This window comes from Bidens hawaiensis, unplaced genomic scaffold, assembly GCF_021521415.1.
Source record: "Bidens hawaiensis isolate Kalapana, Puna unplaced genomic scaffold, B.hawaiensis_p1.1 tig00008542_1, whole genome shotgun sequence".
Taxonomy (NCBI): Eukaryota; Viridiplantae; Streptophyta; class Magnoliopsida; order Asterales; family Asteraceae; genus Bidens; species Bidens hawaiensis.
The window spans coordinates 819,616-838,603 of NW_027491613.1; the positions used below are offsets into that span (position 1 = coordinate 819,616).

The 18,988-nt window shown below is 34.1% G+C and overlaps 1 protein-coding gene and 1 pseudogene across 2 annotated transcripts; one reads left to right on the top strand and one right to left on the bottom strand.

Annotated features, from left to right (window-relative positions):
- Positions 1-1,686: 1,686 nt before the first annotated feature.
- Positions 1,687-5,287, top strand: LOC143529455 (G-type lectin S-receptor-like serine/threonine-protein kinase At4g27290; annotated as a pseudogene). The gene is made up of 7 exons (XR_013134659.1): positions 1,687-3,043; positions 3,127-3,273; positions 3,609-3,724; positions 3,917-4,127; positions 4,205-4,442; positions 4,512-4,662; positions 4,970-5,287. The product of XR_013134659.1 is annotated as a G-type lectin S-receptor-like serine/threonine-protein kinase At4g27290 (transcript).
- A 2,841-nt stretch (positions 5,288-8,128) lies between these two features.
- Positions 8,129-14,810, bottom strand: LOC143529454 (G-type lectin S-receptor-like serine/threonine-protein kinase At4g27290). Its single transcript, XM_077025242.1, has 7 exons — positions 13,276-14,810; positions 13,044-13,184; positions 12,808-12,965; positions 11,992-12,202; positions 11,678-11,915; positions 11,256-11,406; positions 8,129-8,571 (listed from the first exon to the last, which is right to left on the bottom strand). Exons 1-7 carry the CDS (start codon positions 14,579-14,581, stop codon positions 8,269-8,271), a joined length of 2,508 nt encoding a protein of 835 aa, XP_076881357.1. The 5' UTR covers positions 14,582-14,810; the 3' UTR covers positions 8,129-8,268.
- Positions 14,811-18,988: the final 4,178 nt, after the last annotated feature.

Sequence of the window (18,988 nt, forward strand, 5' to 3'; positions counted from 1 at the left end):
CACACATGTAATAAAATGATATGAAATATGTGGCTGAGATTAAATTTAATTAAAAATGAATCAGGAGAAAGAATAAGTATTTTTGATGATTACACAAGTTTAAATATTAGTTACACATGTGTAATAAGTCGATTCGGTGTGTAAAAAAATACTGTAATTTATTGTACATTACTTACACTTACGTGTTACACATGTGTAAAAAAAATTCAAAAAAAACTTGTTACGTTGAGTTTTTTGGAGTTCTTAAAACTCAAACCGGTTCTTAAAAGAAATCAATCCTATATATATATATATTTATATATATATATATATATATATATATATATTTATATGTATGTATGCGTGCTAATAGCAAGATGAAAGGGTGGGGAAAGGAAAGGTACGAGAAACCAAGTTTCGAAGAAAATGAAGAAAAGTTACGTGATTAAAGTTAGAGAAAAAGGAAGAAAAGTTTTAACAAAATATTGAATTATAAATATCCTCTTTTAAATATAAGTGCCCAATATACGTGTATCAATCTTCATACATGATAAAACATTGTAAACGGTTACAATCAGAAATAAGAAATAAAATACGTTAGATATGTGACTATTAAACTTATTGATCAAAATACAATAATAACGATCTAGTCCACTAAGTTTGTTGAAAGAAAGGGAATAATATTTATTTGGTCCAAGAGTATCTATAGCTAATGACAATGAGAGGTGAAAAAATATAAAATAAATAATATCCCCTTTCAAAAGAAGAAAATATTTACGTGCCATTCGCTCCACATATGTTTTGTTAATTATTTTTTGACGGAAAAAATCCAAAACTAATCATTTTTTATCAACTTTTTCAGTTTTAGCCCGAGTCGAAAACAAATTTAAAAAATAATCAAACTAATCTGTCAAATTTGACGGAAACCGTTTCTGATCCGATGAAATAATGAGCCTATCCAAACGCGCCACGAAACATATTATTCTGTCGGATCAGACGGTTTTCCATTTGGTCCGACGGATTAATGAAACAAACCCACGTATTAATAAACAGTCGAATCTGACAGTGCAGTTCATGCTTTCGTCAGATCCAACTGTCCGACGAACCATATATTTTTCAATTCGGGGGTTTTGAAGTTTGAGTTCTAGAGTGAAATTAAACACTATGGTTGTGTTTTTCTCGAAAACTAAGCGATTTGCAATATTAGTTTGCTTGATATTGTGGAGAAATAAGAAAAATGGAGATGGAGGTTGGTTATAGAGGTTTAGGGTTTGTGAGGTAGAGGATGAATAATTTCTTCGGACCCACTAAAATTCCCGGATCCGAAGGAATTTTAAGAAATTCTGCAGATTCCAATAATACGTTGACACGTAACACGATTTTTAAGGTCCAAAAATTTTGTCGGACGACGTTAAAATTCAGTCAGATCTGACAGGAAAAAATGGCCATTTTATAATTTTTGTGTAACTGTAGGCAATTTTTAAAAATTTTGGTAAAATATGACTATTGTAGAAAATTTCTCATTTTTTCACCCATCTAAAATTTAGATTTGTTAATCATTTCTTGTTAATCATTTCTTGATGTGTCAATGGAGAAACGAAGACTTGAACAATATGGGTTTATTTTGACTAAAAATTTCAATGGTGCAATGAAAGGCAGGAAAAATAAAATTACATTTGAAAAACAAGAAAATAATTTCGTAAGGATACTATACCGGGCCCAAATATTAAAACCTTCAAAAATAGACATTCAATTTCAAACGGGAGTTTTGTGTTTAATTACTTGACCAACACCAAGATGATCTTTGCCTTCCTTTCTGTGCTCTACGCATCAATAACCTGTGCCTATGCTGCAGACACCATATCAGCAAACCAAATAGTTCGATACAACGAAACCATCATTTCGCCACAACAAACCTTCGAGCTTGGTTTCTTTAGCCCGAATAACTCCACAAAGCATTATGTTGGGATTTGGTACAAGAAAATATCGACCGGAACGGTTGTATGGATAACCAACCGGAACACACCACTCACTGATACCTCTGTAGAGCTGACTCTCACCCTACAGGGAGTTCTAGTTATCCGGAATGCTACCATGGGCAACGTCCTATGGTCGTCACCTAACGCGTCAAACACGTTAGTGAGGAATCCAATTGGTCAGCTTCTAGATACAGGCAACTTTATAATTCAAGAGGAAGGTAAGGACATCAATCAAGAAGATCCCATATGGCAAAGTTTCGACTTTCTGACTGATACTTTACTTCCTGGAATGAAGGAGGGCTGGGATTTGATTAAGGGGATTGAAAGACGATACACATCATGGAAATCCGAAGGTGATCCTTCTTCCGGTGAGTTTTCTATAGGTATAAATATCCGCGGTTACCCTCAGTCGATCCTAATGGACGGCCCCAGAATAAAGTTTCGGGCTCCATGGAATGGACTCAGATTTAGCGGAGCTACTAATTTGAGACCGAATCCGATTTACAACTTTACATTTGTTCTTAATCAGAAGGAAATTTACTTCCAGTATAATCTTTTAAATAGTTCTGTTTTTACGAGGCTGGTGTTACAACCAACTGGTCGTGTAGAGCGTTTGTTATGGATCGATAGCAAACAAGAATGGAACCTTTATGCGGTCCCAGAAATAGACCGCTGTGATGAATATGCAGTGTGTGGGGCATTTGCGAGTTGCAACATTAACATGTCACCAGGTTGTGAATGTTTAAAGGGGTTTGAACCTACATCTCCTGATCAATGGATGGTTGCAGACTGGTCTCAAGGGTGTCGGCATACCGTCCAATTAAATTGTGACCCTGGGGAAGGGTTTAACAAATATTATAATTTGAAGTTACCCGACACTCGGAGATCATGGTATAACAAGACCATGACCCTTGCAGAATGTGAGAAGATGTGTAAAAGCAATTGTTCGTGTACCGCTTACTCTAACTCAAATATCTCAGGGAGTGGGAGTGGTTGCTTGCTATGGTTCGGTGATCTAATAGATATCAGAACGTTTGCTGAAAACGAGGTGACTCTTTACATACGACTGTCAAATTCTGAGTTAGGTAAGTGAAAACAACAGTTTTATAATCATTATAACTCCTAATTATTTGTATAAATTTCAAATGAACATATCATTTTAACACAGACTCGATAAAAAATAGTAAAAGATCAAGTGCATGGAGCAGAGTACGAGTTATTGTCCCCGTAACGTTTGTGTTTTTGCTCATAACAGTTTCAATATGCTTATTATATCGTTATAAGAAGAAGCAGCAGCAGCAGAAACAACAACAAGGTATGAATGAGTAATTCAAAGCTATTTTTTAATAAAAAAATATCTTCTAAACCAAGAGGTTAAACATAGTCAAAATGTATTTTGAATAGCATAAACCTATTAAATCTACTACCGCATAAACTTATCATATTCTTTTAATCATATTTGTGACACTAATTTATAATGAACGATTTTGATGCTAAGAAAAAAATGTTCCTAATCAACCAACCAATAAAAAGTACAGCTATATTTGGTCACTTATATATGTACTAGTATTCCTAGTTCTTTTGTGTGAAGTTGTAATATGGGTAACAAGGATACCGGTTATGAGTTTCAACATGATCCTGAATATATAGGTGATGACAAAGATCTTGATCTCCCGCTATTTGGGTTCCCTACATTAGTTAACGCTACAGACAACTTTTCAATGAACAACAAACTTGGAGAAGGTGGCTTTGGACCAGTTTACAAGGTATTCAATGACTCCATGGCCTTTTTTTAGTACATATGGTGTCCATGAGTTACTATAAGACGTTTCTCAGCACATGGTAAAAAAAGATAAGACAAAGAACTATTAAAAGAACATGGAGTGAAACAAGTAAGACTAGAAAACACATAGACAGATTTTTCGTGGCGTATTTTATCTTAAAAAATGATGTTTAAGGGTATACTTGAAGACGGGCAAGAAATAGCAGTAAAGCGGCTTGCAAAATCATCCACTCAAGGACTTAACGAGTTCAAGAATGAAGTTATCTTGATATCTAAGCTACAACATCGCAATCTTGTTAAGCTCTTGGGTTGCTGCATAAAGGAATCCGAAAAGATATTGATTTATGAATACATGCCAAACAAAGGCCTTGATTCCTTCATATTTGGTAAATGAAATATTATGAACAAATATCAAAAAGTATGAAATAAAATCGGCATAAACTAAAATTCAAATATCTTACAGATAAAACTCAAAGTCAACTCCTTGATTGGCATGCACGCTACCACATAATTATTGGTGTTGCTCGTGGACTTCTTTATCTTCACCAGGATTCTCGGCTCAGAATCATACATAGAGGTCTCAAAGTCAGCAATATTTTGCTTAGCAAAGATATGAACCCGAAGATATCAGATTTTGGCATGGCTAAAACTTTTGTAGGAAATCAGATAGCGGCAAACACAAATAGAGTGGTTGGAACATAGTGAGATTCATCTAGCCTATCCTGATTCTAATTTATTTAGTGAATCACTTGCACTTACATTCCTTGCAGTGGTTACATGGCACCGGAGTACGCAGGACATGGTACATTTTCCATAAAATCAGACGTATATAGCTTCGGTGTAATAGTGCTAGAAGTTGTGTTCGGGGAGAAAAACAGGACATTTGTCTACAAAGAGCATTGCAACAACCTTATTAGACATGTGAGTTCGGTTTCGTTAACTCTAAAATTGCCAATAAATTGCATGAAAGTGTAAAAAGCTTTGGCTTTTCTTATTGGATATTTGGATGTGTAAGTTTTCACTAACAAAAGGTAGCCAACTTATTAAGATTTTATTAAAACACATTTAAACATACGGTAAGCTAAAGTATCAAAATGAGGATATGGTTAGTGGCATGCTAATTTTTACCCAAACAAAGAATAAGAACAAAGTGGTTAACTGTTTTCAATGTTATTTTACCTTTTAAAACAAAGAAACATAATATTTGTGCTCTTTTTTTCTTTCACAGGCCTGGAGACTCCATAATGAAGACCAATCTTTGCAATTAGTTTCCAAATGCCTTGGTGAATCTATCAATGTGTCTCAGGTTTTACGTTCAATACATGTTGGTTTGTTGTGTGTTCAACGACACCCTGAAGATAGGCCAACTATGTCCTCTGCTATCTTAATGTTGGAGAGCGAGGGCATTGCCTTTACCAAAAGAACCAGGCTTTTACATTGGAACAACTAATCAGAATTCCACACAAATTTCACGCTCATATGGAACAAGTTCTAACAATGAACTAAGCCTTTCAATGTTGAATGGCAGATAAATTGAAAGCTTCCTGTATCGAAAGAATGCAACATCATGTAATCAAAGAAATTGTAGCACGCTAAAGTTGTATTTGACAAACACATGGTTCTACTTAAAATTTGGTTTTCTTTTTTACTTCCATACCTTGCGTACGTTTTTCCAAATTATCAAAAAAAAAACTTGGTATTCTTTGGCATGATGTCTTTCATAATAAATTATAAATTTTTGTATCTGTGTTTTTTCTAAGAAAAGCGAGCAACACTTAACTCTCTCATATCCACATTTGCTTTCTTGATTAAGAAAATCAAACAAGTAAAAAAAAAAACAAATAAATAAAATAAAAATAAAATCCTATTGTGATTACGTAGTTTATTTTCATACGGCAAAACCACCGTTAAATAACCCTCTCCATCGAACTTATAACCTTGTGAGTGATCCATAACCCCGTTCACTAACATTATAATGATCACCGTTACATACAAGTATAAACGTATTTTACCATGATTGCGTGTATCGCTTCTTACTTCACTTGTAATCCAGCCCAAATTTTATTATTTCTGTATCCCTCTTTCTTGTCTTTCCAAAGATACCTTGCACTTGTAGAGCGGCAGATGTCTTTTCTTTTGGGCTTGAAGGTGCATCAGAGGCGCAGCCCAGGAAGTACGGCCGATGCCTAGGACCAGCAATTACCCAGCACACCAACGAGAGTCTACAAACCTAGAGTTCCATACCTTGGGAGACTCCGCAAGGATAGAAACGAGTAGCAGAACTCCAAATTTCTTGATCTTTTGAAGCAACTTCACCTTAACATTCCATTCCTTGAGGCACTCACTCAAATTCCGAAATATGCAAAGTTCCTCAAGAATATTCTTTCGAACAAGAAGAAGTTAGCTGAGGTCTCTTCCATCCCATTTAGTGCTAGTTGCTCTGCAATCTTGCAGAGAAAGTTACCATAGAAGATGTCCGATCGTGGGAGTTTCACGATTCCCTGCATCTTGAGTCACTTCTTTTACATAGTAAATCCGTGGCGTTCAGTGCCACGCCCAATAATCTTTCCCGTCCTAATATCTTGTAAAATACAAAAGGTCGGGTGCGTTAAAACATAGCAGTTTAACTCTTTTGTCACATGACTAATAGATAAAAGTTTATGTGACAAAGATGGGACATAAAGACAGTTTGAAAGTTTTAAGGTGGGAGATATTTCAATAGTTTCTCCTGCCTTTACGGAACCATTCCACCATTAGCGATTATTATATAGTTAATTTTAGGTTTAGTATTTGAAATTATGTCAGATAATTTAAAAGTCATGGTGTCATAACAACACAGTCAAAAATCCATGATTTATTAAAATTTTCACATGTTTTGGCCATATTAACTTCTCCTATTATTATTATTATCTTTAGGGTGGATTTCAGACTTTAAGAATTCTTCAGGAGGTTTATTTAAAAGATTTAAAACTACAGGATTAACAAAATTAGGGTTGCAAATAAGTGGGTTTGAGAATAATTTATCGACCCTGTTACAATGAATCTGGGCAGTTCCATGGCTTCCATCTTTTATCACTACACCACCAAAGCCACTATATCCTCTGTCGCCAAATCCACCATCTCCAGCGGATGCTACACCACTACATCCACCATCTTCAGCGGATGCTACACCACCACAGCCTGCGTCTACATATCCGGCAGTACCAATCGGCCCAACTTTTTGATTCGGTTGAAGAAATTGTTGTTGTTGTGATTTGATTTGACAAATGGTGGTCTCTATTGAAGAACTAAGGTTTGAGATACTAATTGATGTTGATTTATGTTTGCTAGCGGCTGAAATTGGTGGTTGAATTGGGGATAACGATTGACGAGCGTTGAGCAAGTTTAATCTAAGGATCATAAACACTGCTTTGATACCATGTTTTTACTAGGAATCAAATAATATTGAATTGTAATTAAAACTGTGTATTCTGTTCTTGTTGATATGTATTACAAAAGAAGAAAGATATATAATAAATAGGCAGCCTATTGGTTTAATCATGGAAATACAATAAAAAAGATTATGGATCCCTTGATTTTGACTTATGCAATCTCTAAGTAAGGAAATAAGGTAAAGGCAAATATTTATGTATTGTTTTATTTATTTTGGTTTTCAACACCTTAGTTATTATTTTTCTGCAAAATATTGTTTCTCATAAACGAGCGAACCAGTAAGACACTGACTGTCGGGGAAAACTTGTCTTATCGGGGAAACTTCTTACACGGTTTGTTCCTACCAAGCTCGGCATATCTTTTTTACTAAACCGTTACCGAGCCCTTTATTTCAAGACTCCTCGATCAATTTATTTGAAGACTCCGGGCAAGCTTCATGTGTCTTCTCCACCGGTTCGCTTGAAAAGGGGGGGGGGGGGGGGTGTTATGGATTTGAGAGGATTCCCCATATCCTTCTTTATTTTATACTGATTTCATTCTTTATTAGCATTGATAGACTTGCTATATTTATCTTCTTTGTTATTGTATTTAAACATAATATATCGAATACGATTATACCTTTCATAATCCAATGTCAATGGGATGAAGATTACGAAGAGACCAAATATAGAAACTAAATACTTTAGCACGCATGATCGACGACCTTGAGCACATGCCTCGAGAGGACCAATGTGCCACCAATGAAACTTGCGGGAGTCGAATTAATAGAATACAAAGTTCTCTGCCTTAGTTATTTCATTGTAGTCAGAAGATGTCCTTGTAAACAAGTAGATTTATGATCCCTTTTATTGTATAACGGGTTTAATGCGCTTTCCTCACAACTAGAAGTTATTAATTAGATATAGAATACAAGCTATGAGTTAGGCTGATGTTCTGTAAAATCACTATAAAAAATAGTTAATAGCAATAAAATTATATATGTTTGTCCATCCAAGTAGAAAGATAAACCAAAGTTCACATTTTTCATACTATGATATGATATGCTTAATAAGCTTACAGCGGGAAGGTTTTTCTTCTGTGCATGAAACTTTCATTTTATCTACCACTCAACACAGAAATGCTTAGTTCATTGTTACTTATTCCACATGAGCTTGAAACTGGAGTAGTATCGTGTTTAGTGTTCCCAACATAAAATCCTGGTTCATTGGGTGAAGGTAATGGACCCTCACTCCCCAGCATGAGGATCACATTAGTCATAGTTGGCCTATCTTCTGGGTGACGTTGAACACACAATAAACTAACATGGATTGACCGTAAAACCTGAGACACGTTAATTGATTCACCTAAGCACTTGTCAGCCAACTCCAACGATCTGCCTTCATTATGAAGGCTCCATGCCTGTAAAAACAATGAACACAACTCATAAGTTTCAAAGTTTCACAAAGACAAATTGCATCACCAACATGTTCTCATTTTACGTTAGGTAACTTTTTAAAACACCCAAATCACATACCTACTAATCATACTAGTAGTTATTTATATATAAATATACTTGTTTTTATTCCCCGTATTACGCGGTTGTTTTACATTATTTATTTCTAATATTTATTTATTTTTTGGATTTTAATTTTATTTATTATAATCAAGTTAATAATGTAACTAGGATTTGATAATGAGAGGGTTTCACAAATAAATAAGTTGTTATAACCCATTTTAAAAGTTATCTCGGTTTGGTGAGAACCATGATCTGTTTATTTTTTACTATAAAATTGTTTCTTAATTATAAATAAATTATTTTTTTAAATAGGATATTAATTTTTAGTATATCCCAATTTTATACTCCCTCCGTCCCATTATAAGTGTCCTAGTTTGATTTTTCAAGTCTTTCTTGTTTAACTTTGATCGGCAATATTTTTGTTTGTGTTATATAATACTTAATGTAAAATATATGAATGGATTGGGTTTTAAATGTATTTTACATTGATATAATTCTCATCAAGTATTATATGACACGAAAAAAAATATATACGGTCAAGGTTGCAAAAGAAAGACTTGAAAAGTCAAACTATGATACTTATAATGGGACGGAGGGAGTAGAAATTTTCGTATCAAATAATTGGTGAGATTAACTTTTAATTTTATAGGATGTTATAACCCGTTTAAGGGTTATCTGGTTTAATGGGACTCATACATGTGAATTCGTGTCTAATGCATCAGAAGCCTTCATTTACAAATAAAGCAATATGTTAACTTAAGAAAAAGTATGGAGCAAATAGTGAGCTTTTAAAGGTTTTGTTTATATATAATTAAGATAAATATACATATAATATATATATAAACGAAACCTTTAAAAGCTCTCCGGTTGCTCCATACATTCTCAAACCACTATAGGTTTCTCATGCATTTGACCCAAATCTCCAGGTATGAGTGTCTCCAAACACAGATAGCCCTTGAACGGGTAATAACATCTTATTAAATTAAAAATTAGTCTCATCGTATATTTGTTGTGAAATTCCTATAGAGTAGGTATATATTAAAAATTAACATGTGATTTTTTATTTTAAAAAAAGGTATTATTTATAATTACGAAACAATTTTATGGTAAAAAAATAAGTGGATCTTAGGTCTCACCAAACCAAATAACTTTTAAATCGGGTTATAATATCTCATATATTTGTGAAATATTTTATCATCAAACCCTAAATATATTATTAACTTCCATACAATAAATAAAATTAAAACTCAAAAAATATATAAATATTAGAAAATAATAATATAAAAACAATAACCGTATTATATATATAAGGTCAAGTTATTCTACAAATGAAAAAAATGAGAAGATGAGAAGTATTTATAGTCAAACAAAAAAAACCTCTTAAAGAAAGTTAAACATAATAAATAAAAAAATCATAACTCAAAATATAATAAAAAATGAAAAACGTAAAAAGACAAAAATGTTTCAACTATCTTTCTCGTACTAAAAAAAACAATGGTAAGTGAAAAAAGTTGTTGTCTTTTTTTATATCATTGTGCTTTGCGTTTATTTTCATCATTGATTGTGTCTTTTTTCCTTAGCATTGTATATTTTTTCCTTTATATTGTGTTATATTACTCAACATTATATTATATTTTGTTCGGCATTGTGTTATATTTTACGATCTATTGTGTCTTTTTTTAGTTATAATTGTGTCTTTTGTTCATTTTCGTTTTTGTGTCTTTGATCTCGACATTGTGTCCTTTTGTCAATTTTTTTATTTTTTGTATTTTTTTAACGGGAATGATGGCGGAAACATTTTAGTTTTTTATTTTTTTTTCTTTTTTTATTTATATTTTCAGTTATGATTTTTTAATTATTTTTTTGAATTTATTTTTAAGGGGTTTTTTGTGTGGTCACAAATCCTTCTCACACTTCTCATTTTTGTCTCCCTTTATATATATATATACACACACACTAGTTTTTATCCCCCGTATTACGGGGGTTGTTTTATATTGTTTGTTCTAATATTTATTTTTTTTTTAATTTATATTTTTTTTATTGTATGAAACTACATATATACTTATGATTTGATGATAAATTGTTTCACAAATAAATAAGATGTTATAACTCGGTTTAAAAGTTATATGGCTTTGATGAGACCCAAGACCCGTTTATTTTTTTTACTATCAAATTAGTTTTTTAATTTAAATAATATATATGTATATATATATATATATATATATATATATATATCTTTTTTTAAAATAAATAAGATATTATTTTTTATTATATCCTATTTTATAGAATTTTTACATAAATAATTTGGTAAGAATAAATTTTAATTTAATGAGATGTTATAACCCGTTTAAGGAATATCTGGTACCCATGAATTCGGGTCAAATGCATGAGAAGCCTCCATTTAAAAATCAAGCAAATTTGGTGACTCCAAAAAAAGGGGAGCGACCACATCGCGACACGTAGGATTTTTATGTCTTCGTTTATATATATATTTATATGGTTATCTTCAAAAAAAAAAAAAAAAAGCTTTTTAGATTTTAACATATTATACAAGTTTCCATTTCAAAATTAGAAAGCCAAAACTTACATGACCAATAAGATTGTTGAAATTTTCATTTTGAGCAAACCCTCTATTTCTCCTCCCACACACGATTTCCAGCACCAATACGCCAAAGCTATATACATCGGACTTTATTGAAAAGTTGCCATCTCCTGCATACTCTGGCGCCATGTAGCCACTGTGTGGAATCAAGTCTAATGTAAGTTATATACTAAATTAAATTAAATTAATTAATAACGTTGCACTTCAAGAGCATGTACGGTCTGGTATTTTGAAGAACCTGATTTAGTATAAAAAAATTTGTCTGAAGCAATTTTAAGAAAATTAGGTTTGTTTAGACTAATGAGCTGAGTGGAAATTAAAGATATCATGTATAATAGAGTAACTCAGTGTTCTCGTAAGTAATTTACTAAATCGATTTAAATAAGGTTAGGGTAGATGATACGAACTATGTACCAACCACTCGGTTTGTGTTTGCCTCTATCTGATTTCCTCCAAATGTTCTAGCCATGCCAAAATCTGATATCTTCGGGTTCATATCCATGTCAAGCAAAATGTTGCTTAGCTTGAGATCTCTATGTATGATTCTGAGCCTAGAATCCTGGTGAAGATAAAGAAGCCCACGAGCAATTCCATCAATAATTCTGTAACGTGCAGTCCAATCAAGCAGTTCACTTTGAGTTTTATCTGCGAGTATTTAGAATCTTAGTTTAGGTGTTTGTGATTTGATAATTTACATTCTTTTTCTTATTGTTCCATTTACCAAATATGAATGAATCAAGGCCATTGTTTGGCATATATTCATAAATCAGCATCGTTTCAGCTCCCTCGATGCAGCAACCCATTAGCTTGACCAAATTCCGATGTTGTAGTTTAGATATGGAGATGACTTCGTTCATGAACTCATGTAGTCCTTGAGTGGAAGTTTTTGATAATCGCTTCACTGCTATTTCATGTCCATCTTCAAGTATTCCCTGAAACACAACTTCTGACTACATATTTATGTCTTATTTCCTTTCATCATCATTATTAATGTTATTGTTGAGTAGATCAGTACCCACTTTTGATCTCAAATTACCAGGCAAGAACAAAAATAGGGTACGCCTCTAACCAAATAAGAAACATGACAAGAACGAATTGATAACGGAAACACAAACGAGCACACGATATTTAGGGTAAACCTCTCTTATTATTATAATCAAGAAACTAGCTCAAAACTCAATTACAATAATCTCTCTCATAATACAACAACCATGCCATGCATTTATAGGGTGACCTAAACTTGGCCAACAAATAATTACCAAATATAAAGCCCAAATTGCAACCTCATAAACCCATTACAATATTAACGAATTCCATATGCCCAATAGGTCCAACCCGGTAACCTACACGTGATGGACCTATTAAGATAGAAATTACCAACATGTATTTATGTGATCAATCTATTCCGCGATCACAGTGTAATGGCTGTCTTAGATCATCTGCGACTTGTTCTCTTTCTGATTCAGCAACATATAATTGTAACTTAAACGAATCAACTTATGATTACATGGAAGAACATGGAATCATGAAACAATACCTTGTAAACGGGTCCAAAACCACCCTCCCCAAGTTTGTTGTTCAACGAAAAGTTGTTGGTAGCTGCATGTATTGTAGACAACCCAAACAATGGTAGCTCTAGATCTTCATCACCACTCCTATTTTCCCCACCATGCCTTGAAATGTTTCCGATTGTCTCTGTGAATATCACAACTTTCAAAAGACAACCAAAGCTTCTGTTAAAGGAACTATTAACACTGCAGGTACATATAATACCTTGCTGCTGTTTCTTCTTCCTTTTGAAACTGTAAAATAAGCATATTGAAGCTAGTATGACCAGAACTACAAATGCTACGGGGATAATAACTTGTACTTTTCTCGCTGCACTTGAGCTTCTGCTACTGTTTTCTTCTGACTCTGTGACAAAACATAATGTCCTAGTTAGATTGACATTTAGGCAAATAATTATGTGATATATAATTAAAATAAAAATATTTTTTTTAATTACCTAATTCAGAAGCTGACAATCTTATATAAAGCGAGTCCCCATCTTCAGCAAATGTTCTAATATCGATTAGGCCACCAAACCATAGCACGCAACCACTCCCACTCCCTGATCTATTCGTATATGTGTACGCAGTACACGAACAATTACTTTTACACTTCTTCTCACATTCTACAAGGGTCATGGTCAGGTCATACCATGATTCCGTAGTGTCTGGTAACTTCAAATTAGAGTACATTTTGAACCCTTCTGTAGAGTTACAATCCAAAGTGATTGTATGTCGACACCCACTCGACCAATTTGTATCCCTCCACTGATCAGGAGATTTGGGTTCAAACCCCTTCAAACATTGACAATTTGGGGAGTCTTCGATGTTGCAGCTCCCGTATGGCCCACACACCGCGTACTCATCACAGTTATCTTTTATTGGGGAGTTAAAAAGGGCCCATTCTTGTTTGCTATGACTCCATAACAAGCGCTCTGGATGACCACTGGTATTTAATACCAGCCTCATGAAAACTGAATTATCTTTAAGTTCATATTGGTAGTAAACTTCATTAGAATTAAGAACAAATGTGAAGGTGTAAAACTCGTTGGGTTTCATATAAGGAATTCCTGTAAACCTGAGTCCATTCCATGGACCTCCCCTGAACTTTATTTTCCCGCCTCTTTCGCATAGGTTACGCTGAGGGTAACCCCTGGTATCAATCCAATACGAAAAATCACCCAAAGCAGGGTCATCATTAGATTTCCATGACGTCATGTTTCTTTCAATCCCGGTAACAAAATTCCGGCCCTGCTTCATTCCAGCAAGTAAAGTGTCTGTAATAAAGTCGAAACTTTGCCATATCGGATCTTCTTGATTGATGTCCCCACCTTCCTCTTGAATTATAAAGTTGCCTGTATCTAAAAGCCGACCAATCGGATTTTTAACCGACACTGCTGATGATGAGTTTCCTGTTGACCATATGACAACACCGGTGGTGGGGTTGCGGAGAATTAAAACTCCCTGAAGGGTGAGAGTTAGCTCGCTGGAGTTATCGGTAAGTGGTTTGTTACGGTTGGCTACCCATACAACAGTTTGTTTGGGAATTGTCTTGTACCAAATTCCGACATAATGGTTTGTGGAGTTAACGGGGCGAAAGAAACCAAGCTCAAAGGTTTCTCGCGGCGAAACGATGGTTTCATTATGTTTAACGATTTGGTTTGCAGATATGGTGTCTACAGCAATGGAACAACATATTGATGCAAATATTACAACAAGAAAGGGAATGATGAACTTCGTCTTGATCACTCTTCTTTCCTCCATAGACTTAAAATCAGTAAGTCTTTTGCAATATTAACTTATAAATATTTTCATTCAGTTTTGAATATAGGAAATAAAAGTAGAATTTGGATTGATCGAGCAAGAAATAAAACGTCTATTTTTTGTGGGGTTTGCTTGAATCCTGGATGGTGGTCCTATGTAGTATCATTTGCGCCTATAATTTCTTATCAATAGCAGTTTTAGATAAATAAAGGGGAAATCTTTAAAACATGCATGTGGACATGAAAAAACTTCAAAATTCTAGCTATTTGGTCTGCTTTAAAGTGCTAATTCTACAGCGTGTAAGAAACTATGGTGCCTACGTAGATTAGCTTCAAAGGAACCTATATTTCAATGTGTAGGCAATGAATCGGGCTTACCTTCCAGCATGTAGGCACTATCTTGGCCTTATCATTCTATTTAGTCTCCTGCGTAGTCTATGTGTGATACATGTCATGTCAGTTTGTGGTGGTGTTCGGGGTCATTTTCCATGAATATAAGTGTTAGGCTTAGTTAGAGCCAAGTGGTTCCTAAAAAGTTTGTCACTTATTCGATATGCCTAGTTTTGATTTTATATTTTTACGATACGCAGTTGTATATATGGAATTAATTGTGTGATGTGTGTTTTCGACCTTAGTGCGAGAGTTGTTAAAATGCCCGGTTAAGTGTGTGAAATTATTAGAATACTCGAGCAGTTAGAAGTGTGCTTTTATGTGAAAAGATAATCTGGCATGTGTAATTTTGCTAAGAACGTGTCAATGCTAAATGAAATTACGTTGCTTGATTCGTATCATTGGTATGTGAAGGTCACGGTCACAATAGCCTTGGTAATAAGTCATGTCATTTTTTGGTGACGGGTACGTGACTATGGGTTCATATTGGAATTTATATCATATTTAGAGAAGATAATTGTGACACCATGCATGGCTGGCCCAGGCCAAGTGCAAGGTAGACGACCACACATGGCGTTTCGACATCATTGTAATTTTCAAATTTTGTTATATATCTACCTATTCTAATAAAGTAAAATAATTGTAGATACGTGTCGGGTTGTGGTTAATCCATACAATTTTTTTCCCACCAAAACTAGTATATGACATAAATTAATAATTATTCACTTTTCTTTTACACTACATTTATATCATATATATAACATGATTAAATTATTCACTTTTTTAACCTCTATTTATATTATATCTATATACTTTTATAAAAATAAATATTTACATATTATACCTCTATACATTGTTAGAATATATTCCACAACATACTTGGTGATAAATCAACAACAAACGTTTTTTTTAATACTGAAAATAATATAATTTTAAATTTTATCATTAACATATTATACTACGTATATTGTTGAAGATTGTAAATAAAAAAAAATAAAAAAACTCTAATATGATTTCTATCAGGGCATAGATTTTTGTGCTGAGGATATGTTATCCTTACATGGCTTATGAATCATTTATCCTTAAGATATGTGGCTAGGATTAAGGATCCTCAGTGTAAATTATTTACTAATGATTGTATTCTTTGAATGGTATTGTACTTAACAGGTATATAACGGCTAAGAGACTAAGTCAGCCCAGTAATTCGCAGTCCTAAGTATCTAGCACGTGGTCAAAGTGGATGCAACGTTCTAGTGGAAAAGTGGCGGATTTTTAGGACATTTCATTTTTTTTTATATATTGACCTATATTGGTTTAGGTTAAACACACAACTTGCACGCTCTAGTTCGTAGAGATTATTCTAGATACACTCTTAGCAATTATTGTATTTACCGATCTTTAGCTCCACCATTGTAACCTTACTTTTTTGACTAATATAGTGGTGATAGATGATTTGTCATCACCCGGGGTTTTTGTGCCGGCGACCCTATCACAACCAAGGGCTTTTCCTCGTAACAAATATGCGTGTTCATCCTTATTTTGTTTACATTTACATCATTGTTATACAAGCACTATACCTCACTAAACAAATTTGGTTACATTATCCATAAACCGATTTTTGACCAAAACAATTTGGCGCCCACCACCGTGGGGCAATTGGTGCTTTAATCTAGAAGATTTCTCATCAGTTGTCAATCTTTTCTACCTATACTATTACCAATGGCCTCTCAACAAACCTCTGCTTCAACCACCATGCCTTCATCAACTTATCTCTCTCATAAAAAAAACCTCATTGCCATTGTCTCTTCCACCTCGTGGGAGTACAAAGGACCAGTGTTGCTGGGAGCAAGATAAAAACTCTTGTCTTCCAAGGCTCAAAGTCCACTGCTGCTACTTCTGCGGTGTCACACCCTCAAAATCCACTAACGGAGTTTTACCGTCAGAGGGTGTGAACTAACAGGATCGGAATCATTAGTTATAATCAAACCATAAAACAAAGTTTCAAAACCATGAAAAACGTTTACGAGTAATTTAATGCGGAAGCGTAAAACCATAGCAAACAATGTTACGTCACGCAGGACGACTTAAAACCCAATGATAATAGTTAAAAATAAGTTTTGCATAATTAAAAACGTTTCAAGCAATGCATGTTCCTAAACCGCGCGCCCGCCTCGGCTACCTGAGAATAACATACTAAAAGTGTCAACACAAGGTTGGTGAGTTCACAAGTTATATATAAATAAATGTTTAGCGTTTGCGTTCAGCGTTTTGCGTTAAGCGTTTTGCGTTACAGCGTTTTGCGTTACAGCGTTACAGCGTTTTGCGTTACCAGATAGTGTTATGTCAATTATATATCTATAGGTAGCTAGCCTATAAAGCAAGTATTACTAAGTGTTCGACACCGAAGCTAACTGTTTATCAATTTGCCTTGCCACCAGGTCATCCAGACCATGGTATGTGTTTAGCCAAGATTACACCCGCTCGACCTCCAGTCGAGTTTAGCGTTGGGTGGGGTTTGTCAAACCCAGTAGTACTACTCAACAATGACTCGCTATTCCAAATATTAACCGGTCGATGTTATGAAGGACTTTAGTTTACGCGTTTGCCACTTAGTCTTTACAAGTGATATATAATCTATATTAACAAAATCTCAAATGCGTTTTCGGAGTATGTTATCTCCCCCAAGAGAAAAGCGTTTAAAAAGTTTAAAAGGGGAAAGTGAAACTCACTGTTTGCGAAGAAATTCCCAATTTAAATCACCAAGATGCGCATCACAGAAAAACTCTCTCTAGCGTTCTAAAACAACAAAGAAATTTTTCTAAGTGTCGGAATATTATCGAGTCTCTAGACCCGGCACATAATACCTATGCACATAACATGTTTCGTGTTTCGTTTGTGAATCGTGTGTGACTTTAACAAGTGTATTTGTGATACATTACATGTGTAAGCAATCATATACGTGTCATGTATTCATAAAGTACATCACTAGCCATTATTCCCCATAAGGGCAATTTGGTCAAATTATGACAATCAATTAGCAATTATTCCCCGCAAGGGCAATTTGGTCAAATTATGACAATCAATTAGCAATTATTCCCCGCAAGGGTAATTTGGTCAAAACATAACAATTATATAGCAAGTATCATGTTTCATGCATTTTCACACAACTCAGCAGCTAGTTTCATCGAGACAGAAAATCTTCTTGAACGATTGTACTATTCCACCGATCATAGCATCTCAATTAATTTACCAAAAATCATCACAGAAGCATATATGTCTTAGGTTTCCAGAACATATTTTATTATATTTTTATTCCACATAGTTTTCTCACAATCATCAAATCATTACAGCAAACTCACAACAGTCAAATTCATGCGTAATAGAATGTTATTTGCAATTCCCGTTAAACGAAAAATCCAATAAATACAAGACCACTTGGGTTAGGTTCCTAACTCAATGAGTCAACTTCCAGAAGTGGAACCAACCCAATTGGTCTCGTAGTTCATGAGATATAACATTTACAAAACAACCTAACAGCAGGTCTAACAGCTCAGCTTTGCACAACGTTTTTGTAAAATCATAAAAGTTAACCTTTACTTGTCCAAAAATTACAAATTTATACTCTATAGAAACTAGACTCAACCTAGTTTACCGTAGTACCAATAACCTCAACCAATTTTCACATTTACACTTCGTTACAGTCACTTAAACATCAAATACACATTCTGTCCAGTAACTGTTTGCATCCAAACTCAACATATTAACAATCTATGAACTATCATGCATTCATATAACACTCTAGACTCCATAAACACCATCCATGCACATCAATTACACATTACATACATGATTAGGGTTTTTGTTTGAACTCAAATCAAAGACAAAAAATTAACGTGTAACAATATTCAATCTAGTTATCAAATCATTACCCAATCAACAACAATCATATTGGTTACATGCACACATGAAAACGGCAGCTAGGGTTTGTAGTTACCCCAACAAACATCAAAATCAAGTA